The 25,338-nt window shown below is 31.1% G+C and overlaps 1 protein-coding gene across 1 annotated transcript in view; it reads right to left on the minus strand.

Annotated features, from left to right (window-relative positions):
* The window catches only part of LOC139491270 (dynein axonemal heavy chain 5-like), an 81,958-nt gene that overhangs the window by 26,956 nt on the left and 29,664 nt on the right, over window positions 1-25,338 (minus strand). Inside the window, exons 24-50 of the mRNA XM_071278812.1 lie at window positions 24,625-24,642; window positions 22,458-22,484; window positions 21,895-22,101; window positions 21,384-21,464; window positions 20,370-20,774; window positions 18,660-18,778; window positions 17,628-17,927; window positions 16,675-16,915; window positions 16,132-16,258; window positions 15,224-15,450; window positions 13,871-14,137; window positions 13,325-13,453; window positions 12,572-12,934; window positions 11,560-11,911; window positions 11,046-11,233; window positions 10,036-10,473; window positions 9,280-9,579; window positions 8,558-8,801; window positions 7,883-7,995; window positions 7,225-7,389; window positions 6,538-6,654; window positions 5,867-6,118; window positions 5,112-5,234; window positions 4,175-4,417; window positions 3,720-3,872; window positions 2,393-2,533; window positions 1,848-1,941 (exon numbers count right to left, since the gene is read on the minus strand). Of these exons, the coding sequence (XP_071134913.1) occupies window positions 1,848-1,941; window positions 2,393-2,533; window positions 3,720-3,872; window positions 4,175-4,417; window positions 5,112-5,234; window positions 5,867-6,118; window positions 6,538-6,654; window positions 7,225-7,389; window positions 7,883-7,995; window positions 8,558-8,801; window positions 9,280-9,579; window positions 10,036-10,473; window positions 11,046-11,233; window positions 11,560-11,911; window positions 12,572-12,934; window positions 13,325-13,453; window positions 13,871-14,137; window positions 15,224-15,450; window positions 16,132-16,258; window positions 16,675-16,915; window positions 17,628-17,927; window positions 18,660-18,778; window positions 20,370-20,774; window positions 21,384-21,464; window positions 21,895-22,101; window positions 22,458-22,484; window positions 24,625-24,642 (5,434 nt within the window). The remainder of the gene's footprint in view (window positions 1-1,847; window positions 1,942-2,392; window positions 2,534-3,719; window positions 3,873-4,174; window positions 4,418-5,111; window positions 5,235-5,866; window positions 6,119-6,537; window positions 6,655-7,224; window positions 7,390-7,882; window positions 7,996-8,557; window positions 8,802-9,279; window positions 9,580-10,035; window positions 10,474-11,045; window positions 11,234-11,559; window positions 11,912-12,571; window positions 12,935-13,324; window positions 13,454-13,870; window positions 14,138-15,223; window positions 15,451-16,131; window positions 16,259-16,674; window positions 16,916-17,627; window positions 17,928-18,659; window positions 18,779-20,369; window positions 20,775-21,383; window positions 21,465-21,894; window positions 22,102-22,457; window positions 22,485-24,624; window positions 24,643-25,338) is intronic.

Here is a 25,338-nt window from a genome sequence, read left to right on the forward strand (position 1 = left end):
CCACACCCTGCTTATTTCTACATCTTTTTCAGGTCACCCAGTGTCGGATAACACAGGTTAAACTGTATATACATAAATTAGATTTTACATCTTCTAAAAACTTACCATGACAACATCGGATTGCATCATTTTCAATCAAATTTGTTACATAAATATACATTTCAAATCAACATCAGTTAAAATCAAATCTATAATAGTATTCTGAAATTCTGATGCCGTTATATTTATTTATTCTCGTAACTTCAAGACATCATAGATGAGCAATAGATTTTACAGCACAAGCCATTCATGTGTCTAACGGTTTTCTGAACAAGGGTCAATTCTTTTTAAATTTTATAAATGGCTGTATACAGAAATATCAGGTATTGAAAACAAAACAATACTGAAGTGGAACTCTGGTAAAATCACAGGAATTCAGCTATATCACCTAAGCAATATTCATTTTTTTTTTTCAATTGACTCTCATTCAAATTTAATTTAAACTCACAAGTTATCAAAATCCCCCCTCCAAAAAAAGGATAAAAATAATAACTTTGTTAAAAAAAATATATGACAATCTATACAAGTTATTAAAATAATAAAGACTACCCCAACTACATCTAGTTGATTTTTTCTCAAATCTCCCCTCTTACTCCCTACCTGTTACCCATTACCCTATCGATCCCCTATACAACAAACATTAGAACTACAATTACAAACTGTTCTACAACAAGAAGTGAAGGTTACAACATCAATTATTCATACCAAATATCATACATGTATAAACATTCTATGAATTGTGTTGAAAGTGAAAGCTATTTACTGCAGGAAATTTTGGATCTATACTCAATGCAACACTGCCTGTAACATTCACTTTGATTGGATAAAGCCAAAAATTTTGGAGAATCAATTCCAAGTTTGATGGTTGAAAAATGTGTGCCAAAAGGGAGATGTCAAAAGTAAGATAAAACAAGAGATTCAAAGAATTGTAATTGAATATTTAGGAAAATCAATTGGTGATTTGATGGACACGAAAATATGGATCTTTTAAGATAATTGATTATCAAGGAACGAACATAGAACAAAAGGTTGTGAACACTGTCTGTCAGAATTTTGTACTCGTGCAAAACATTTCAGTGGTTTGTGTACTACACAAAACCAGCCATGGGAAATGTGAGATACCCACCAGACCTGTCTTTCTCTTAATAAGCAAAATATATGTCTCAACATCAATATATTGGAAAGTATATATTATATTTGATCATAAGCATAATGTATGTAAATATACAGGCATTCAGTGAGATATAATTGAAGTCTATAATCTAATTTGAACAACATGAAAAGCCATTCTTTTTAAATATATATAAGTTTAAAGCCATTCTTTTTAAATATATATAAGTTTAATTACCGTTGTTGGAATCTTGAAAAAGGAATATTTCACTTGATTTTCAAATAATGGAAAACTTTCTAATGAATATATAGTTCTAAAAACTTCCTTTTCCAGGTAGAAAATTAGAAAACTAATCAACTTACCAGCTTTATGAAGGCATGAACAAGTTTTTATAAGTATTAGATATAATTTCAGGTGACAGGTTTCAAAATGTATTGACCAAAAAAAAAAAAATTAAGACAAAATGTGTTACTCAAATTTAATGCTTTGATAAAAAAACGTTTTTTTTTCCAAATTTTATGAACAAAAATCTAAATAGTTTCAAGAATTTTAAATATCAATTGTTTACAATTTTTGAGATTTTAGCTCTCTATATAATGCTGGTCCATTTATTTTGCAAATACATATCATTTAAGAAATTAAGCTGTATATTTCACAGGATGTCAAATGGGATAAAACCTTAGCCTTATTCAAATACCTGTAGGTTCTGGAGCCTCACGCATGAAGTCTACAAAGTATGGTTCAGCCTCCATTTCATTCACAACAGCTGATCCACACTCCTCTTCTGCTACCTGGGAACAAAAATAAATCATTATCATTTCTTGTTTGACAATCAAATTTATTGTATAGATCATTTCTTAAATGTGTAGAATGATGTATTGCTTTTACAATTAACAAAATAGATGAAAATTAAAAAAAATAATTCCAAGCATAATTTTTTTTTAGTAATTCTAAGATCTTTCATTAAACAAGTAGTTCAGTACATATATCTCACATATTTTTACTCCATAACTTTTATACAATTTTAATATATACAATTTTAATATAACTACTAAATAAACTGATCATGATACCAGGAATGAAATTTTGTAATTACGTCAGACGCGTGTTTCGTATACTAAATACTCATCAGTAACGCTTGATTAAAAAATATTAAAAGGCCAAATAAAATAGGAAGTTGAAGAGCATTGAGGACCAAAAATTACTAAAAGTTTTTTCAAATACAGCTTAAAATATACAAACCTGTTTCATTGTTTTTTCGAACCAATCTTTGTCTGGTAAATCTACAAATCTGTCAACAATAACTCTGTAACACTCGTTCTTCCATAGTGACATCATAACACCAGTGCTGGACAGGATTTCATCGGTTATATTTAAAATTCCCTGGAAAAAAATAGGACATAATGTAAACTTCTGAATTTTTAAGTTTTTTCAAACAAGAATTTGTTTTCATGAACTACTTTTCAATTGATAATATTTTTAAAGATATCAAACTAATTAATGGTCAATGAAAATAATTTTTTTTTAAAGATCAAATCATGCATAAAGTAACCCTGGTAAACAGTAATTCTTATTTAAATTATGATAACTAGTACCCGAGAAGTCAATATTTAATACTTGTTTCATAAAATTACAGCTAATTTCCTAATGTTTGTACAATAAAACTTTGTCTGGCTTGCTTGCTTTGTTTGCATAAACATTAGCTCAGGCATTGTAAAATGACATTTGGTTTGATTACGTAAGAAGATAATTTTTCTGAGTTAACATTTGAAGCATTTTAAAATAGTCATACTTTTGATCTGAGTTAACTATTTGAAATATCATTCCAGTCAGCTAAGAGGTATTTTTGAAAAATTAATTCTGTTTTGTCTTTATGTTTGTGTATGTGTTGCTTTGTTTGAATGTAATATATTGTACCTTGTTTTGTGGAGAGGGCTTACATAGGCTATGCCTGTTGCCCAATCCAATTCAATTTATTTGAATATTGTTTAAACTAAACTAAAAAAAAAGATAATGTGTACCAATTTTCATGAAAACTTAAATAGTGCTATTTTTAAAATTTGATTAATGTACAGCAAAAATGACGTATTTTTTTCTACATTCATGATCATTTGACAAATTTGAGTTATTTGCACAAATTTTTGCAATATTTATATAACACATAAATTACAAATAATTTAAAAAAAAACAGATCGTGTTTATCTTTTAAAACAAAAAAGTTATGTATTTCTATCGAAAGGAAAAATATGGCCACAAATCCATATTTTGAGGAAATATCTGAAATTTGAACCTCAATTTACTCAAAAAGTAGCACATGGAGGTATATTTTTTATTACATATTTGATTTAATCATGTGAAAAATAGCCTACATGCAAATTTTCATGAAAATTTAAATACAGGATCAAAACTGTATCGTATGCCCTTAAACCAGTATATATTATATTTAAATTTTATTAAAAGTTATCCCAATTACAATTGTCAATATGCAAACATAGCAAGCAAGCTAACCAAAGTCTTACCATACATGCATTATGAAATTAGCTGTAAAAACTGAGTTCAAATGACTAACCTGCCAAATTCTGCTGAGATCTCTCAAGTTGAAAACGTAATGGAACTTAGCTGGTGTGGGCAACATCTTAACTTTAACCTTCTGCCAAAGTTTTCTGGTAGCTGTAATTAAACTGTCCACAAGTTCACAACAGTCTTCTCTGAATCCTCTTTCCTGCAACATAAAATACAAGCATTATTCTCTAAATTATTTAAAACATTAGAAGTGACATTTCCTGATTTTCAAATGCAGTTTAAAATGGCTTTGTGATTTAAAGTACAGCAGTTCCTCCAAAGTGAGGCCACTCCTGCTACAAAGAAAAAAATGACTAATAATGGAGATTTTATCTATTCTAGGTTTCCATTGAAATTATGTCAATGGGGAATGGCCTCATGTTTGTTTACCCGACACATAATTGCAACATTTTTTCATTATTTTTTCTCTTATAATCCAATATTCATTTTTTTTCAAGTTACCTTGACAAAGTATCCTTTTCCAATTGTTCTGAAGATTTTATCAATGGAATTATTTGACGGAAGACAACAGTTGAAGATATTGAAGTGACGTTTGAGACGTTGTGGGATATCATTTCTACCTCCACCAGGATGGATCATAGCGGCTAAGAACTGGATATCAACAATGTTGGTAAACTCTCCAGGTTTCTCAAGGTTATAGAACCCTCTAGCTTCCATCAGCTGTCGTGTAATTTCATTGGTCACCTGAAAGAAAAAGTGTCAATTTTCCAGTAAGTTTTCAGAAACTCAATATTTTTATTTGAACTACTAAAATTTACAACGCTGCATGTCATTTTGTGTTATCACAAAACATTACAAAATATTTTATAAGTACATTTAAATTCTTCTGTATGCAACATGGCAGCCTTATTAAAAAAATACAGTTGAATAAATATCTTTTTAACTAAAAACAATTTCAACTATTATGTTCTTTGAACATTTTGGATATTATAAATATGCTAAAATTTAGAATGTAAACAATTTAAAAATGTTGAGTTTTAGGGTGCTTTTCTTTTTTCTTATTTTCATCACAAACCCACAAACAAAAACTTGAAAGCCAAAACTACTAAGAATTTTGCTGTTACAGTAACCTTTAGTTGTTAACTTCTACATCATTAGATCTTATGTGGATAGTTGTTTCATGAGCAATCATACCACATCTTCTTATTTTACATAAGAAAAAAAATATTTAAGGAATGATTGTAATATTTTACTGTCTATAAAAATATAACATAAAAAATGTGGTGCACACGGAATTACCCTTGATTTTAAGTTGAGTAAATCTTGAAAAAAATGTTGACAATGTCACAGTCACATGACAACATTATGCCTATGAGCTGATACACTAAACACCGTCAGCCAATCAGAAGACATGTTACATCCAAAATTAAATAATTACCTGATCTCCCCATTCATTGATTATAGGCATGTTAATATCATCAATAAACACAGTCATCTTCTTTCCAGCAGGTGGACCATAGGTTGTACCCATTCTTTTGTCTACATATCCCTCCATGGTTCTCTAATAGTAAAAGAATAAGAATAAATATAATGTCTTGACTATAACCTCTACAAGCATTTCTTTCTTTTTATAGAGTGATTTTTTACATATACGGTGGATTCATTTATTTTTCGTGGTTTGAGCAAAATTTGAATGTTCATGGATACTTGTTTTTTGTTGTTTTGCCGAATTCTACATAGAAGCCTAAGGAAAATTTGTTATTCGTTGAACATTTGAATTCATGGTTCACATGTACCCATAAAATCCACTAAAATTGGTATTCAACGAATAATAATGAATCCACAGTAGCCATCAAATTTGAAACAACAATGGTTTGATCATCTATCATAGTTAAAATATGAATTCCTCTGAAATAAGCAAGGCATAAAATTTGTTAAGTCAAATTATTCAAATAACAATTACATTTTTACAGTATATGAAACAAAGTTTGTAACTGGAAAAAACATAAATGTATATTTTTATGTCAAAAAAATATTCTTTGTTTGAAGATATGACCTTCAATCACACTGGAACTGAGAGCAATGACATTTAATCTGACAAAATTTGTTACTTTTAATATCACCAATAAATTTCATTATGTATAGCTCCACATAAATCTGTATAAATGAAAAAAATAAAGATTTTGATTATACCTGGACCATAGTACATGTTGTAGCACTAGAGAAGTTGAAGCTCTTGAATAAATGGTCTTCTGGGTCCATTTTTCCACAGTATCCCTGAACCATGACTGTTTTAGCTGTTCCCTGTTCTCCTATCAATAACACAGCCTTGCCTTGCTTGGAGATCATTTTCAACAGGTAATCAGTCCTCACATTGTCAACATTAGGAATCAAAATAGAGGTGTATTCTGGGATTGAATCTGGTGGGTAGACATATTCTGGCACCTGTATCAAAATATTTTAAAAGTAAAATCAGTGTGTTTTAATTATGATATTTATGACGAGCAACCAATAACATTGTTAAAATGCCAACAAAGGTTTTTTTGCTGTGATGGTTGTCATATATAAAAATTTATCTTTTAAAAAATGATTGAGGATTTTTCAACCCGTAAAAAAACCAAAGATATACTGCAAAGGTTTTAGTTAACTATATCAAGAAGTATTACCATTAAAGACAAAACCAATTATCCAATCAAACAAGTAAGGGAAAAAATTTGTAATGCTAAATACCACATTGATTAGATTATTTACTATTGCATTTCTCCATGGAAGCCATTTCTCAAATCTTTATTTCAATCTGAGCCGGGTTTTTTTCTTTCACATTCCAAGATATGTCCCTTTCTATAACACCAAAATAAACGTACCCTTCCACTCCAATGTTCCCATGCTCCTTTTTCATTTACCATATATTCAAATATGGTGTCATCTTCTTCACATTTTGGTAATGGAAGTTTGGTATTTGCTACAATCCATTCTTCAAGCTGTTGGAGAAAAAAAAATCAAATAAGTTTCTTTATAGGCAATAAAGGAATGAAATATTAACAATGTTGAGTTGTAAAAAAGATGATTTCTCAAATTTATTAAAGACTATAAAATATAGTATATTGAAGTTAGCCGACTTAAATGAGTTATCTCCCTGTATGTTAATACATCTAAAAAAAACATGAGTTATCTCCCTATATGTTAATTAATCTTAAAATCCTGAGTTATCTCCCTGTATGTTAATGAATCAAATAAACAGCTGCGTCACCAGCGCATGATAACTTTTTGAGATACATGCGTGACATGTGACCTCCACCCCCCCTCCCTCCCTGTTTTTTTTGCAATATTGAGAAAAATCCTGAATTCTTAAACAAAATTTCAAAATGCAAGTTTAAATTACTACCATTATAACCTTGTTGCATTTTTCGCAATAAAAATTAAATATCAATAAATTGTGAATTAACAGTATTTTGTTATAAACAATACATGTTGTTCCTTGATTGATGTAGATATACCAAATAAATAATAAACACATCATGTTTTGCTTTGATTGATGAAGATATACCAACCTTTTTCCTGTCATCTAACTCTAGAATACCACCAAGAGAGAACATCATGGCAAAGATGAAGAGTTTTTGTAGATGGTCTGGTTTCATGTCTTTTCCTTCATCTCCTCCTGGGATCAGTCCCTCCAACAAATCTATAGACTGTCTTACATACATACACTCTAACAACTGAAATATAACAACTTGAATCAGTCTCTTGAACAAATAACAGTATAGCGAGTTATTTTCGTAGGGTGAAAATTTTCGCTTATTTCCACAGATAGAACAAAATTGCCAAAATAAATTCTGCCAATATAAAAGTTATATGCAAAGGTATTTTTAAAATTTTTAAATCCACCTAAATATTTTGTTTACCTTATTTCGATGAAAATCGCGAAATTTTTCACCTGTGAAAATAACCCGCTATACGGTAATAGAATGTCTCTCATAAAAAATACATTCTAACAACTGAAATATAACAAAATTCATGTATGTGACCATAATGGGATTACTTCCACCTATGAAGATTCTAAGGCATTCCTGGTAAAATTCAAAAAAGATTACATTAAACTTTGAAAGGTATAAAATAAGTGTTTAAACAGTTAAAACAATCCCTTAAATATTTTTGTAAAAACAACAAGTCAAATCTACTTTTTGTATGTCACAGTTTAACTTAACTTACATCCATCTTTGGAACTAGTTTCTGCATGATAAAATTGTACATGTTGAAGAAACATTCATCAAAACAATTAAAGATTATGTCTTGTTGAGCTGGAGGTCTGGTCATTAGCCATCCTGAAATAAATCAAATTTGAAAATAAGTAACTTTTTAAATTTGTCAGATACAATACTTATATGGCTTGATCAATAGAAAATGTATTTTTTTTTAACAATTTTTCAAAATCTCATTAAAAATTGTTAAAACACTTGTTATATATAATTACAAAAATATAACAGCCTAAAATTTACACCAAACCATCAAGCTGATGAAATCAGAACATCTTAAGGTGGTACCTAACACTACAGGGAGATAACTCTGTAAAATCAGCAGAACATTTTAATGACGTAGTTTTCATAAGGGAATATTAAGCTTCTCAATGATCAAAATGAGTGTTTTTCAAACTGCTATATAACCAGTGTAATTTTTCTGATAAAACGGTTGGTTCAAATTTTTATATTTTTGTCAAAGGGTCAAAGTAAATACTTTGTCAAAATTTTAAGAAAATTAAACGAACCAAATTTAATTTTAGATAAAGTGTTAGGTACCACCTTAAATGCTGCACGTGATGTTTTTCCAGCATTCCTAGTCACTCATCACAAATACTTAATTAATAAACATTATTTTGTAATTTATTACCTTTGATGATAGGGTTCCAGTCTAAGATGGAGCTTGACATGAACACCATACCATTTCTGGATACAGTAGCTGGTGATGCATTGTCAATGTTATGCACCTCAAAGATAATTTTACAATTGGGGGCCATTGGGATTCTGTCACCATTAGCCAATGTCAGAGTCTTATTGTCATCCAATACAGAGTTCAAATTCTCAATCCAGATAGCATCTACTGGTCCATCCAACAACAGCCAGACATGTTCACCCTGTAAAAAGTAAAATCACAAAAATACTGAACTCCGAGGAAAATCTAAACTAGGAGTCCCTAATCAAATGGCAAAATCAAAAGCTCAAACTCATCAAACAAATGGATAACAACTGTCATATTCCTGACTTGGTAAAGGCATTTTCTTATGTAGGAAATGGTGGATTGAACCTGTTTTTATAGCTAGCTTAACCTCTCACTTGTATATTCATTTTGTTTAGTTTTTAATAATATATTTTCTGTATTTCATTGCACCATAGTACAAAACAAATTTATACACTGGTTTAGGCTGTTCCATTACTGAAGATAGCGGCGGTAGAATTCACTTTAATTTAAATTTGGGTGGTTTAGAGATATGAAAAGAAACCTCTAGACCTCCCATAAATCAACATTAGAATAGCCTCTCTAAACGATGAGTCTAAAATATTGCACTGTTTCACAAGATTATAAAAACAGAATTTAAAATTATTAATTTTTACCTTTTTTGTTTTGTGAGTTCTTCTCCACAATGTAGAAAAGATACCATCTGTCCAATCATTAGTGGCCACATCAAGTCGACCAAACATCTGAGGTGCTGTAATGGATTTAGGATTCATTCTCAATTCCTTGTGAGGTTCACCACAATCAGTCATAGCCCTCATTAAAGTGTGGATACATTTGGTTTTTCCGGCACCAGTTGGTCCAAGTGTCATCATTCCATGTCTGACTCTCTGTGTCTCGTATAGTTGAATCAACTTCAACACCCAAGGGTCGTGTTGAATAAGTCCACCTTCAGTAATCTAAAACAACAAGCAAATACTCAAAATTTTAATCTAGTTTTAGCAGTTTTGTTTTTTCAATACATGTTTGTGGATATTTAATTTTCCATTTCACTCTATTTTGAATATATGATTTATGATACTATAATACATAATTTCAAGAGTGAAAATCCTTTTCTATGCAATGGGTTAATTACAAATTAGTGATAAAAGAAAACTTCTCCATTTGAAATATGTAAAGAGGTCAAATGTTTAGTTCAAATTAAGGAATAACTGGTGAACCCATGAATGGTGTTAAATAGTAGAAATATGTTCCAATTGAATTGAAATGCAAGATGAAGAGAAATGTAAAGGAGTCTGATTTAAGACAAATAATGACTTCATGCCAAGGGTATATGATCAATATACCCGAGTTCCTGTATAACCAAATCTAAAGAAAACTTAAGACCTTGATCAGGTATATATAAATAAACATACGTTTTTAGAAATAGCTGCTTCAATGTCTGGGTATCCAGCTTTGTCTAAGGTGATTCCAGGGAACAAATCGTCAATCAAAGACATAAACAGAGGTTCATCTTCATCTACCAATTTGGAGAGATTCATGTCTCTTAATACTCTCATTACAACAGTGGGTTCTGGGTCTTCAGGGTTGGATCTCTTGTAAGCTCCAAGGGTACGCAATACAGATAAGATATTTCTTAAACCAAAATCATAATGGACCTGCTTGGTCAATTGTTCTTCACAAAGTTTGTACAGTGTAAAGAACTTCTTTGCTAGAACGACGTTTTGTTGGAAACCACAACTAGCCAGTTTGACACGAATAATGATAGCTCTGTCTGGTACCATCATAGCTACTGTACGGAAATTAATCTTCAAGTTTTCTGGCAATTCTTGACGTCCAGCATAACCTGGATTCTGTGAAAATAAGAAATGGTTGACCATTACAGAAATGTATTGTAGTTTATTTCAAACCAGAAGCACTGCAGCTTCTAGGTATATCATAAATATATTCATATATATCATAACACTGCTGTTTGATATATTAAATATGATTGAAAATGTTGATCATAAATTTAAGGTTACAAATCAGGACATGAAGAATGCTAATTTTATGTGTGTTTCAAATGTTCCCCATTTTTCATGTATTCTGGCATAATGTAATATTTGATTAAAAAAAGACACTTTCACAAAAATTTGTCCTATACCTTTTTCACATAAAATTGGGTATGCATAAGGAATACTTGTATTTGTGTACAAGTCTAAAAATGTTTGAACAAAATTGCTATTGTGAATTTATTTACTTTTTTGGTTACAAATTTTTGTGTATTGTGGAAAACTAGCATTTTCGTCTATATTTGATTTTTTTGTTTTGCCTTGTATTATTCCTTGTTACATCTCTGTAACTATGCAATGTTTTCAGGCAATGAATATTCACTATTAATCTTCTACAACATTAACCATGTGGTTATTAAAATATCTCCCCTTACCATGGTCAAGAACATTCCAGATTCTCTGTCAAAATCTACGATATCACCATCAGTGAAGACAAACTGAGTTTTCTTTTCCTTTTTACACTGTAATACAATGGCAATCTGTTGTGCAGCCACTGACAATACTGGTAAGTCAATACGATTGAACTCATCAAAACATCCCCAAGATCCAGACTGAGCCAAACCTGAAATATAAATAGAATAGAAATTATTGATTCTGCAAAAGAAGAAAGAGTATCAAAAGATCTGGTAACATGGCAGATCACACAGGTTTTTTGCTTAATACAAGTGGTCTCTTAATTAAACAGGTTTGACTGTATATTACTCATTTATTAATTGTATTAGTGGGTTTTTTCCAGATTTATGTTTAATGACTGCTGAAAAAGTATATGATGAATTACTATCTTTATATTTCTTTTACACTGTTGGTGTAATGAAACTTTGTCTTTGGTATGCTTCTGATAAAAAATAATAATGAAAATAAAACCCAGGAATTACTGAAGATACACACCTTTGTAGATACGTCCCAGACCTCTGAAGTCCATCTGATCAGAACAATTAAATACAACAACATATTTTCCAAGACAACGACCCATGTCTTTAACAGTCTCAGTTTTACCAGTACCAGCTGGGCCAGCAGGGGCACCACCAAGGGACATTCCTAGAGCCTGAGCGATGGTGATGTAACACCTGTCAGTAAGGGGAGTAATGACTAAACGTTCAGTACAACCAAGGAATTCATTCTGATATTCAAAATCAACATCAGTGATTGAAATAACACATTGATCTGTGTCCTCCTTGAAGTAAAATCTGGACTGTTTTAACCATTCAAAGTCAGTCACTGATTTGACATGCATTCTCACCTGAAATATGAAAAGACAAAAATGATAAAAAAAAAATAATACAATTACAATAGGTCATTTCTGGAATCATGTCTTTCACCGGAAGAGAATGTCAATTTTTCACGTCTTTATGACGTCATTTAACAGATAGAAGGCGTGCCTGTATCCCTGCTCTATTAAAAGTTTCCAGCTTTTTCATAATTGTCATTCTGTAGGGCAGCATAGAAATAATTAATGTTCCGTAAGCACATAATCGTGATTGCTGTATGACTGAGCGAGGGTGACCATCCTTTTAGATTTTAATTTCCCAAATATTTGGTTTAGTATATGATATTTTTTTCTAATCCACACTTTTTAAAGAGAAAATTGCAAAAAAAGTCACATGGAAAAAATGGTAGAAATTTACAAATCACTTGAATGTATTTTCATTAACTATTGTTTGTTAATCATACATTGAAACATTGAAACATTTTCAAGTAGATAAAATCTAGAGTAAAACTTGGATTCTGTACTTTTAGTATCTAAATGAAAGTAAAACTTGGATTCTGTACTTTTAGTATCGAAATGAAAGTAAACATTGGATTCTGTACTTTTAGTATCGAAATGAAAGTAAAACTTGGATTCTGTACTTTTATTATCGAAATGAAAGTAAACATTGGATTCTGTACTAAATTTACATACCAGATCATCAAAGATATCTTTCTGATGTACATGAATGGTAATTAAAGTTTCAAATTTGGTTCTTTCTAGTTTTGTAAGTTCTTTTGTTGTCATGTCAATCAGTTCATTAAGAATGTCCATGAACTTCTGGTTGGTATTTTGCATGACTTTCTTGTCTGTTCTAGCATTATTGAGAGCTTCTTCTGCATCCCTTGTCCACAACATCTGGATACCTAATAATCCAATCTGTGCAGGGAACATGTTCTCAAATTCAATCAGTTTGAATCCAGGATCAGATATAGATATAGCAGCTGATCTTATAATACCATGGATTGACTTCCTCGACATTCTCAGCAAGTCACCGAGCCAAATTTCTACATTACCCTGACAAAAGACAATAAATATATATACAGATTTTGTTGATTTTTATGATCAATATGGAGTCGACAAAAACTTTTTAAATTGACTCAAATACCAACAAAAGCATTTTCAGTCTCCAAAAAAATAATTGTTAAGAAAAAATATAATTAGTAATAATAAAGATTGATTGGTATAAAATTATTATCAAGTAGGAAATAAGGATAATTGACTTAAAGATCCTATCATCTTTAATAAAAAAAACCAAGATTTGCTATTATAACAGTCTTTTCTTCTATGTTTTTCAAGATTTAACTTTCAATAATCAATCTCACATTTTGTTTGTTGGAAAAAAGTTGTAATAGTCAATGCATGTAAAAATATGTATTTATAGTAGTTACTGAAATTGTTTAGTACCTGTGCATTGACTACTTCTTCTAATGAGACATTTTCACCTTCCTGGGAATTCAATGACAAAATCTTATCATAAACCTTCTCGTCAAAGCTCACAGTCTTAGTGTTGTCAAACACACTCAACAAATGGGCCTGAAAAACAATAACAATAATATGGTTAGTTTGGGCCAGGTGAGCTAAAAAACTATATTTATTTTCATGATTTTTATTTGCTGAATTTAATGATAGTTTAGAAATAAGTTACAACAAAGCAACAATTTAAAATCATCAATAAGTGTATTTATCATTATTTCTCTGTATTGTAATCGTGTTAAATTTTTGCATGGTTTTAAAATGTTTAAAAGCACTTTAAAATATAAATTAACAACAGTGGCTTCAATAAAATTTTTGAAATAGTGTAAAAAAAAATTCAAAACATTAAACTGAAAAACCTAAACACTTTAATAATAAAATTTTGAAAACTATGCATATTTATAGGTTACACAAACACTGACCATGTTGACCACTTACTCACTTGAGAATGAGGATCACAGTACATTTAAAACTTACTTGAATTGTATGAGAGTCACTAGCTTGACCGAGAATCTCAAGAAGGGCTGGATCAGAGACGAAAAAGAATCTTGGGAAGACCAGACGTTTCTTTTCCAGGTAACCTGTGAGAGATTTCTGACAAATTTCTAACTGTTCCAGTAAATGAGGCAGAAGTTGGCTGAGGGTGTCATCCCCAACACAGCACTGTACAACATTAGAATTCTCATGAGCTTTCTGCATTATCTTCATCCAAGACTTGTCAATGTTGCTGAATCTTTTGGCTTCCTAAAATTAAATAATTTGAAAATCAGACTCTTGAAATTCTATGTGATGTGTTTGGTTTTTTTTGTTGATTGTTTAAAAATTGTGTTTTTGTAAATACTTGATTTCATGCATAGTTTAAACAGATTTGCAAAATCCACAAAAAATAAAGCAAAAATCTGTATTATAGGACAGTTTCCCACCATTAAAACAAAATCTGTTTAAACACATTTCATTTGATTAAATATGCAAAAGGGATGATACACAAGTTAATCAAACTATAGTCTTCTCAGTGTTTTCCTTTTTCACTAAGGTAAGGTGGGTGTTTTAAAAAAATAACTTGCAACCGGGTGGTTTTTTTTTAAAATGTCCAACCTTTTTTTTTTATTTACTGTGGGTGCACGTGGGGGTCATAAAAATAAAGATTAGTATAATATTCACATTTAATGGAGTTGAACAAACATAAATAGAAGTAGACATATTAATTGTCAAATATTCTTTGATTTTATTTTTTCAAAAATTTATCTCTTTTATCTCTTCTTTCATTTACTATTTTATGCATCAGCATGGATTTAAGGCCTTTCGATCCAGGTTTCTGTTCTGTTTCTTGCTTTTGTGCCGTATTTTTGGCACACAGAACAGTAGTATCCTTCCTCTGTGACTATAAGTCATTTGAAGTCTTGCTCATATTTGTCTTCACTTGCGTGTCTTTTCCGTTGTTTGGTTGATTTTTGTTCAATTTCCACAACTTCAACATTACTATCAATTTTATTTAACTTATTTGGTCTAGTATTTTCTTTATCATCATCGTCATCTGCCTTTCTTTTTCCCCGATTGATAAATGAAAACGTTGAAATTTGACGATTGGACGCCATCTTTGTCAATGAAAACAAGGCGGGATTAGTATTCAAATTTTAACGGTACGGAACCGAAAAAAATCCGGATTTTGAAAAAAAGCCGACCACCTCCTAAAATCGAAAGGTGGTCGGCTTTCAAAAGAAGGTGGTCAGCACACCCGGCTTAAATGCCGAATGGAAAACACTGGTCTTCTCCAAACAAAATCTGATGGCTTTGTTTATCAGTCTAATATAATTTCTAAGTAGTGCATACCTGTGGCAACTGTTTTGCAATATCCCCACCAACAAACACAGCCTCTAGATAGATCCACAAATTCTGTACAATGAGCCAGTTTTCAATGATTTCTGTAGTCCCAGTGAGTTTCTGTACCCATTCCTGGATCTTAGGTTTGAATGGAGCATTGTATCTGTTACTGAGAAGTGATCCAAGGACCATTAAACTGTCTTCCATCAAGGCCACTGTCTCACCAGTTGTGTCACCTTAAAACAAGCCAAATCAATAAAGTATCTCATAAAAAACAACAATGAAATTAAAATTGGGAAAAAACTTTGATTTATCAACAGATGAATATATATTTTTAAAATATTATTCACATATGCTCATCAAAGTTTATCTGTTATCCTCTCGATGATTTATATTTGCGTTATTTTTCTTCTTGAGAAAGTCGCGAAAATAAATCGTTTGCGAAAATAAGTTGATTAACAGTATACTATCAAATTCAAATTATACCAATCATAGTTATCAGAAATATGCAACTGGAATCCTCCAACTCACAGATTAATTGTGTTCGCAATATTTCATATTTTCACTGAAACTGGTATAACAAGAATGTGTCCCAAGTACACAGATGCCGCATCAACATTATTATTTTCTATGTTCAGTGGACCGTGAAAATGGGGTAAAAACTCTAATTTGGCATTAAAATTAGAAAGATCATATCATAAGGAACTTGTATACTAAGTTTCAAGTTGATTTGACTTCAACTTCATCAAAAACTACATCAACCAAAAATTTTAACCAAAACTTTAACCTGAAGCGGGTAGAACGGAAGAACGGACGAACAGACGCACAGATCAGAAAACAAAATGCCCATAAATGGGGCATAAAAATGCATTTGAAACTTATTTTTGAGTAATAAAGTGGAGAAGAATTATACATACCTTTGAGTAAAAGTTCTCCTCTGGTTTTGAAAGAAGAGAATTGGAAGTCTTGTCCACTCCAGTCATTTACAACTTGTTTAAGTTTGGCTTCAATGTCCTTCTCTTTCACAGCTGAGATACACACATCCTGAAATAGTCATGGTGCCAATCTTACTATATGATTGGGTAACAACCTTTAAACTATAATGAAATTCCTAGTATGCAATATAAGCAGATATACTATGAATTCATTTATATCCGTATTTACCCATATTTGATAGTAATTAGTTTAGTAATCATAATTTTAAATATGGTCTGATTTAGGACAAAATTTCTAAGACTTTCCACTCCTTTTAGCACCAATTAAAGTTATGACTTGGTCAACCCTTTTATCAAAGCTAATGAACTCAATCAACTTCTTGAATTGAATTTGCAAGAAATGCTTCCCCCCCCCCCCCCCCCCCCCCCCCCCCCCGAGTGTAGGTAAAACAAAAATGTATTATCCATATAGTGCTAACAACAATCTGCCACTGAAAGCAGGAAATAAATTCAAATTTTCCCTACCTCAATATCTTCTTTGTATTGTAAGAGAGGTGCTTCCATCAGATTTCTGAGGAGGAAGTTGTCTGCATCTACATCAAAGGAATGTCCTGTGATCTGAGCAATTCTCTCCCAATGTCTACCCATCATAGCTTTGTTGGCCATCATTTCTAACAATGGACAGGTCTCATTGAAGTCATCAATGGTTTTCTTCAGATCTTCAAATGCTTGCCATTCCTTCAAAGCTTTTGGAAGCTTTCTACACCTGTATGGCAAACATATCTTTTAATAAAATTCCATATGGCATCAGCAAAATAGTTTTACCCCTATTATCTTTATAAAAGTTTAATCTATTGAACTGAAGAAGTACAACTTTGTGCTTCATGTTTTGAACACTCCTCTTTATGTTGGGTTTTGAGCTTTTTCATCATAAATTTTATGTCGATGCACTATCAGGCAAAGGGGAGGATAGGATAAATGGCCTATTTTTTTAATTTTTTTATCAAAAGATAGGGTGATTTTCAAAAATGAATCTGCTGGTAGGTGTTGGTAAATATAACCTCAGTGTTGACTAGCTAGTGAGTACAGTTGTAACTACTTAGACCACTCAGTTACCAAGGCCCCTGCTTTATTCTGAAAGACAGCTATTTTTAGCATTTTTTATTTCCTAGTTAAAATGTGTTAGCCACTTTTAAAAGCTATCTGATGTCAAATAAACTGTTATCCACTAGCTATTACACAGTGTTCAAACAAAACACAAGCTAGAATAGTTGATGCAATATTTTAAGTCAATTTGTACTGTAAACTGCAACAGTGATATTTTTAGTTTTATGTTTTTCATTTTTTTTGCATTCAATTTTTTCTTCTTTAAGTCCACTAAAATACACTCTGGCATTTCTCCAACATTTATCAATAAGAAGATTTTTATATTTCATTAAAGTAAACATTTTCTACAGTTACTTTCCCGAAAAACTCACTTGTTTTGGAAATCTAGAAGTTCATTGTTGATTTTTTCAATATCAATATCAACCCAAGCAATATCATAATAAGCATTGACGGTCTCCAATACAACATTGTATAATGAGTATAATTTCTGAGCCAAGTTCAACTCCTTACGGATACGTTGAAGTTCTTGGTATTGTGTAACTGGTAATCCAAATAATTCTTCACCACCAGAAAAGGTAACATATTTCCTCCACAATTCATCAAATTTAGCCTGGTAAATGTTTAGTCTGTCTGAGGCTTCTCTAGGTGCAATACCAGCAACCATTGGTCCTCTAAAATCAGAAAATATTTTGAATAAAAACAATGCTTCACACAATTTAAAAAAAAAAAAATAATAATTTAAATTTTTTTTATAAATAAATAAATTTTATTTTTATTTTTTTTTTAATAAATTTTAAATAGATTTTAAAAGGGCAGGTGTCACTAATAACATCACATGAACAAGAATGTGTCCAAAGTACACGGATGCCCCACTCGCACTATCATTTTCCATGTTTTATGGACTTTGAAATTGGGTAAATATCTAATTTGGCATTAAAATTAGAAAGATTATACTATAGGGAACATGTGTACTAAGTTTCAAGTTGATTGGACTTCAATTTCATCAAAAACTACCTTGACCAAAAACTTTAACCTGAAGCGGGACGAACGAACGGAGCCACAGACCAGAAAACATAATGCCCCTCTACTATCGTAGGTGGGGCATAAAAATAAGATAGAAGAAAACTCCAATCAAAAACCTATGTAATACTATAGACAATACTATTATTAATTACATTCATGCAGAATCAAATTCAAAAGAACTCCAGATCAAATCAAATTGAATTTTCTTTCTTTTCAGTTTCTCAAAATTATTATTCTGAAAGTAAATTTCCTGCATCAAATGATGAAATTGCCTATTGTCATATCTTTTATTCTAGAATTTTAATCGATTCAATGAAAGAAACTAAAATCTTTAATAGTGTGGACTTATGCAAAAACTAAAATTGAGTGGTGGCACTTACTTGTCATCATAGTCCATGACATATTCATCTGAGTCTTTCTTAAATGTCTCTACACCATCGAGTAAGTCAGCCTTAAACTTAGGTTGGATCTGTAACAGGTGGTTCTGTACTTGCTGAGACTAAAATCAAATAGAAAACAAATCAAGACATGGAGAGCATCGTATCTGAATATCAAATATAAACAAGAATGTGTCCAAAGTACACGGATGCCCCACTCACACTATCATTTTCCATGTTCAATGGACTGTGAAATTGGGTAGAAATATAATTTGGCATTAAAATTAGAAAGATCATACCATAGGGAACATGTGTACTAAGTTTCAAGTTTATTGGACTTCAACTTCATCAAAAACTACCTTGACCGAAAACTTTAACCTGAAACTCATACTTTCATTTTCTATGTTCAGTGAACTGTGAAATTGGGTCAAAAGTCTAATTTGGCTTTAAAATTAGAAAGATCAGATCATAAGAAACATGTGTACTAAGTTTCAAGTTGATTGGATTTCAGCTTCATCAAAAACTACCTGGACCAAAAACTTTAACCTGAAGCGGGACAGACCAACGAACCAATGAACGGACGAACAGACGGACAAACAAAGGGACGCACAGACCAGAAAACATAATGCCCCTCTACTATCGTAGGTGGGGCATAAAAAAGAAGATGTGGTATGATTGCCAATGAGACAACTCTCCACAAGAGACCAAAATGAGACAGAAATTAACATCTATGTTTTACCATAAGGCCTTCAACAATGAGCAAAACCCATACCGCATAGTCAGTTATAAAAATCTGGTTTTCAAACACATGGAAGGCCTAAAATATTCTATTTGTAAGTCATTCACTGCTACTTTCAAAGGCTGTAGAATTTTATTCAAATTTTCAATTACACATTTTTGCAGTTAACCTGAACAAGAATACATAATAATTTAGCATTTTTGGCAATTAAGGATTTTCGCTACTCTGTTTCAAAATAACAAGCTTTTTAAAAGACTTATAAATTGATAGTATATAAATAAAGAAACTAAAAAAGCAGAAAAAAATGGTGGGTCATGTTGACTTATTTGTAGATCTTACTTTGCTGAACATTATTGCTGTTTAAAGTTTATCTCTATAATAGTATTCAAGATAATAACCAAAAACCGCAAAATTTCTTTAAAAATTACCAATTGGGGGGCAGCAACCCAACAACTGGTTGTCCAATCCAACTGAAAATTTCAGGGCAGATAGATATTGATATGATAAACAATTTAAACCCTTGTCAGATTGCTCTAAATGCTTTGGTTTCAGAGTTATAAGACAAATTCTACATTTTATCCCTGTTCTATTTTTAGCCATGGTGGCCATCTTGGTTGGTTGCCTGGGCCATCGGACACATTTTTAAAACTAGATACCCCAATGATGATTGTGGCCAAGTTTGGTTAAATTTGGCCCAGTAGTTTCAGAGGAGAAGATTTTTGTAAATTGTAAAAGTTAACAACAATGACGGACGATGGACGCCAAGTGATGAGAAAAGCTCACTTGGCCCTTTTGGACAGGTGAGCTAAAAAGGAAATAATGTAAAAATGTGTCTTCCAGTAAGAGGAGATTTATTTCAAAATATAAAAAAAATATGCATGATGATAAAAACTTGTGTGTTTTATATTTTTTTTAACTTTATAACTTTGAGGCAAGACAATGGCTATGTATATTCAAAGTATATCAATGTTTACCTGTGCAATGAGCTTCTTCCATCCATAAGACAGAGTATCAACTCTCTCAGCATTACCATCATTGAAGAAAATATTGTATTTATTCAGCAAGGCATAACTTTCTTCTATGGGTGTTATTGTCATGTCGACTTTGATCTCCGCCTCTCTGATCTCATTCAATGAGGCCATATGGGATCGTACATCGTCTAAATCTTTGACTGGACGTGACAATTTCTTTGTTAGGTTTTCAGTAAACTCAAGAATTTCGTCCATTTCATGAGCACATTTTTCATTGAGTGCCTTGGAATAAGCCATTTTCCAGTTTCTGGCCTCAGTTACAAAGGCAAGTTTGAGTTTGTCAGTTACACACATCACTGATCCTACCCGATAACTTGGTAGCATTTCTTCAATCTCTTGTTCAAGTTTCTGAAAAATTATCAAAATCTTGAGTAATGTGAACACTGTTGATATGAAATTATTTGTAGAACTAGGCCAGCACATTTATTTATTTTGTCTTATATTTCTATTCATAAAAATACTAAAAATTTTATTCATGTCAATTCATTTATTTGCAGACTACTGTAAAATTGGCCTGACATTAGCCAAGAACAGCTGTCATGTATATTGTACCTTCAGTCAACATTTTTTATTTCTAAAAAAATATTCATAATACACAAAGGTAACCTCTATGATGTGAAAAATGTAAAGATCTAATCCTGAAGAGAGTTGGAAAAAGATTGATTAATTGATTGTTGGTTGCTTAACGTCCAGTGGCAGATATTTCATGCATGTTCAGGACGAGAACAAGTTAACAATAAATACAATAGGTAGGTCTTGTAATAGAGGCCATCTGGGATGATGGTCGGGAAAATTTGGACTGCCACTGGAAAATGAGGGTATGTTGGATAGGGACAGAAATGTTGCCTTGCCACAGGCCACCTACGCACCCCTCAAAGAGTTGTTGCAAGGGTTCTTTTAAATGTGCAAAGAGCTTAGCAATCTCCTTAGAGTTGGAAAAAGATAAAAGTTACAAACCTGGTAGAATTTTATTTGTGCTTCAATCTCTGATAGTATTGGCTTTGCATCCATGAATTCCTTAACAGTAACATCGATCTCCTAAAATGTACAAAATAATAATTCAAACAAATGCTATGTTTATAAGGTTAAATTACATAGATAATTTGTCTTCTTTTCTGGTAAGCACTATAAAACATTTTTCTTTATGACGGAAGGCTTAACCAACAAGATTTAAAAGGGATATTTTCGTGCAACCTGTTTTGCCATTTTTATTTCACGTGCAGATGTAAAAAAGGTTTGTTATTCACCGTGTTTTCGTGAAATCGGTCAAAAGATCAACATGCAAGAAATTTTTAATTGTTCATTGATCAAGAAATGGCAATTTAAATTGTGTTCTTCCGTGCAGATACACACCCCCTTTATGTCCCTGGTTTCAGGAGGACCAATGCCAAATCTAAATGGAGCCTCAATTCAAAGCTGTCTATTTCGACTTAAGAAATTATGAGTAGAAACCAATCGAATATCTCACCTTGTCCCACAGGTGTGAGTATTTAACAAAGTTCTCCAGTACTTCGTTGACATCAATTTTAAATGTACTAATGATAGAGTTAAGTTGGATGACTATCTTGACCACATCTTTATGATCACTGATGATCTTGTGCAGAGGTTTCACAGCAGAGGTTAGCATTATCTTGGCTCCCTCTTCCCCAGCTTCACTGGCAGCTAGCTCTAGATCCTAGAATGGTTAAAGTTTTAAAACATTAATACACAAGATTTATCTTCTTATTTTTGCATGAAAAACACTGCTGAAGATTTTGTAAGAGACAAAAAGAACACAGTAAACATTTTCAAAATATTCACAAATTGATTTGTTTTATTTGCCAGATATGTTATGAAACTGTTTAATTGTTGTTATTGGTTAAAAAAGAAATTATAAACTCTTATCAGGTCATATATTGTAAATCTATAAATTTCAATGAAATAATTGTAAAAACATGCAAACATTAATTAAGATATAATGAATAACTATAAACTGAAATATTTTAATGCCAAAAACATAATCTGAAGAAAATCAGAATCATAAATTATTACCAATTGTATCGACTTCCATTGTGGTAACTAAATTTAATAATATATGCAGTTATTTTAATTTATAGTTGGTCTAGTCTACAACATGCATATTAAAGCATCTGCCATAACTAAAAGATCGCTAAGAGACATAAATATGTGTTCTCATTACCCAGTAACACAACCTGTACAGAATATATGTTCACATTAGAATTAAAATGCAACATTGTTCTTTATACATTTTTTTACTTGTTAAGGTAGATAGGGTGTCTTCCTCCATTTTGGATTTTGAAATACTAGAAAACAAGGTCTAGATCTTTGATGAAATGTGCAAATTTTTATAGTAGTAGGTAATTCATGTGTAAGAATTTCCGTTATAATATAGAAAATGCCATGTTTGATCATATTTATGATTGTATTTTACAAAAATAAGAATTCTTTTGTTTGATTCATTTTTTCCCCAACTTTATCAAATAAGGGGAGGTAACTCAAATGCAAGGGCAGATAATTCAGATAGTGTTACTTTTACAATAGAATGTGTTAGGAATTTACCCATTTTTACACGTAGCAAGAAAACGAGTCCGGTGACCCCATTTTTTCTTTTTCTTATCTGAAAGCATAATATTGGAGCTATCTTCTCAAATTATATCTCAAAATTCTATGGTGTGGTTTGCGTTTTATGGCGGAAAAATGAGTTTTCCATGCATAATCTATACAAAATCTTTACAATTTTGCACAACCTGTAGTGTGAAAATAAGTCCGGTGACCCATTCTTTTTATTAATGTTTTTAAACAAGCAGGATATGAACTACATTTTGGCAAATTATTAAAAGATTCTATGGATTATAATTTAGACACCCCATCTACCTTAAAATGAAATTCTGTAACATATAACCTTTAACTTCTTCCATCTACTATAACAACAGAAGCACATACACATTTAAAAAAAATCGCACTTGTCTTTTCTTATCTTGCAATCATAAAGTAATTTCAAAAGGTAGGATGAATTAATTTGATCATACAGGTTCAGAATTTTCCATTTTGAAATTTTGGCCAGAGATTTATTTCTTGGTAATTACGTGATGAACATAAAAATGTGAAAAAAAATCCTTAAATATTTATGATCTATATGGAAGGTCATATTTGAGGGCAAGAAAAACAATGCCCCATAAAACTATAATTCTGATAAGCTATGATTTTTTTTTCCTGCTTCAGTGCTTTTGCTGTAGAACTTATCATACAATTCACAAACTATGAACAACTATGTTAGTTCAAACTTATGCAAACAAAATACTGATAAAACTGTAATAAAATTTTCCTTCCAAGTTATTTGTCAAACAAGTATTTGTTCATTTTTTATTATCAATTATATACATTTGAAAGGAAAAGTCTCCAATCACACATATATATGCCTCATTGCATTTTATGCAAGAAAATTTTGATAGATAAGTAACATCTTTTTATCACAAAGTTTATGTACACCAAGCAAAAAAGACCCAATTTAAAGGGAATTAGCCAAATCTCAGCAAATTAACATGGAACCATTAATGCTTCACACTTAACCCTTTCTGAATACACTATTTTTAAGCTGCTGATCACTAATTTACTTTATGGAATCTTAAATTTTAGGATTTAGTCAAATAAAATAGTAGATGTGGTTCTTTTGCAAATCTCATTTAAAAGTGTTTTATCCCCTATTAATAATTTTAATAGTTATGTTGTCTTTTTTTCCCCGCACAATTCAAATAATATTTTGACAAGTTCTCCCTGTATACAATGTTTGAATTTAGAATAACAATTGTCCTATTATTTGACAATAGCTAACACCCATTTTAAAGAAGATTACTGTTTTGTGTTTCTTTAAATCTCAAGTACCAAAAAATTGGTCTTTATCTGCTTAACTGTATTTGATTGTATTAATTTTCTAAATATACATATTACAGTTATGTCTACCAAACATCAACTACCAGTACAGAAAAAAAAAATATCTGAACCAAACCCTGAGAATTTCTTTATGACATAGCTTTTTAATGTAGGAAAATGATATTCCTTTAACAGCTGAAAATATGGAACATGGTTTATTTGAGATAAGATTCCCAATTATTAAACTTTTTTTTGGTTGTCACCCAGAAAGGATTAAAGCACAGCATAATTTATGTAAATAAAACATTGGACATCAACTTTGTGATACCTTCACTTCTTTTGCTTGCTATATGGAATGAAATAAATGAATAATAGCATTTCTTTTTCATAAGATTGTATATGAAGAGGTAACCTAATAATTTATACTATAATTTTTTAAAATATGTGACATACTTAAAACTAAATAAATCAGTAATTATGAGCATGTTAATTTTGGCTGAAACGAAAGCTTTCACAAAGACCAACCTAAGCTTTAATAAATTCCAAGCAACTAATGTTGTTTACATTCTACTGACACACAGCGTAGGTATATCTTAAACTACATGTACTGTGAAACAAGTATGACCTTGTATGAATAAAATTATACTAGTTTAAAAATAGTGGAACAGAACTAATTTCAATAGTGAAGCAGTTTTACTGAATCTATCCTTAAACTATAATTACATGCTCACAATTCTGTACTAATCTAATTTCTCATAGTTTTTGTACCTATCAATTCGTTGGTCAAGAGAAATCTCACATCCATGTTCCCTAAAATTTGCACAAAACTTAGTTTTCTGTTTCATATAAACATTTTTCTTTCTCCTTTTCAAGAGTTATTCCCCTTACAAGAGGTAGATAAGCACATGTTTAATAAAGTTCTGTTTATAATTCTAATTTCTCACAATAGTATAAATAATTTTTAAAATTGATTTGTGCATATAGAAAATGACATAAAAACTTGCATACATTTTTGCCTAAACCATAGAGTTTGCAATGTGAC

The sequence above is a fragment of the Mytilus edulis genome, chromosome 10 (genome assembly GCF_963676685.1).
Source record: "Mytilus edulis chromosome 10, xbMytEdul2.2, whole genome shotgun sequence".
Taxonomy (NCBI): Eukaryota; Metazoa; Mollusca; class Bivalvia; order Mytilida; family Mytilidae; genus Mytilus; species Mytilus edulis.